Source organism: Penaeus monodon, chromosome 30 (genome assembly GCF_015228065.2).
Source record: "Penaeus monodon isolate SGIC_2016 chromosome 30, NSTDA_Pmon_1, whole genome shotgun sequence".
NCBI classification, from domain to species: Eukaryota; Metazoa; Arthropoda; class Malacostraca; order Decapoda; family Penaeidae; genus Penaeus; species Penaeus monodon.
In genome coordinates, this window is record NC_051415.1 from 11,831,430 (window position 1) to 11,832,007 (window position 578).

General features: G+C 38.1%; 1 protein-coding gene across 2 annotated transcripts in view; it reads right to left on the reverse strand.

The window, feature by feature from the left end:
- LOC119592521 (TBC1 domain family member 20-like) overlaps nt 1-578 on the reverse strand; it is a 16,822-nt gene that overhangs the window by 4,083 nt on the left and 12,161 nt on the right. For both annotated transcript variants that reach the window (XM_037941375.1, XM_037941376.1), the window contains exon 4: nt 90-334. In XM_037941375.1, the coding sequence (XP_037797303.1) occupies nt 90-334 (245 nt within the window). The remainder of the gene's footprint in view (nt 1-89; nt 335-578) is intronic.

Sequence of the window (578 nt, forward strand, 5' to 3'; positions counted from 1 at the left end):
GCAAAACCAAAGTGGATTGTGTATTTTTGTTGCAAAAACAGTTCAAACAATCCCAGTGAAGATATAAAACTTCTCCAAAACATCCTTACCTGGTAATAATTCAGTTCGGGATGCTTCATGAGAATCCTAATAATGAGAGTGGTGAGCTGGTCCATCAGAACCAGCCTGTAATCATCATCTATTCCAGGAGGGAAGCGTTTGAGGGACCGGTTGACATCCAGCACCACTTGCTGGTAATCCTTGTGGCTTTTGATCGTGTCCAGGGTGGGTTTGGGGGTCACTTCCATATGCTCAATCATCATGAGGCGCGGCCAAGCCTTGCGGCGTAACTCGTCTGGAAAACAAGGATACAAGTAAAATTATACATGGGTAAATAATTCAATAAAAGGGAGACACATTCTAAAATTAAATAAAGGAAAGATTCAAGCAATGTTTCATACAAAAAAATCTAAACAGTTTGACCTGTTTGTTGAATAAACTGCCTGAATAATAATAAAAAGCAACTCTACTTCACAGGTTTGATATCTTTGTTAAAAGACAATGCAAAGCAAATTATTAAGTTCAAATAACTAGAAACA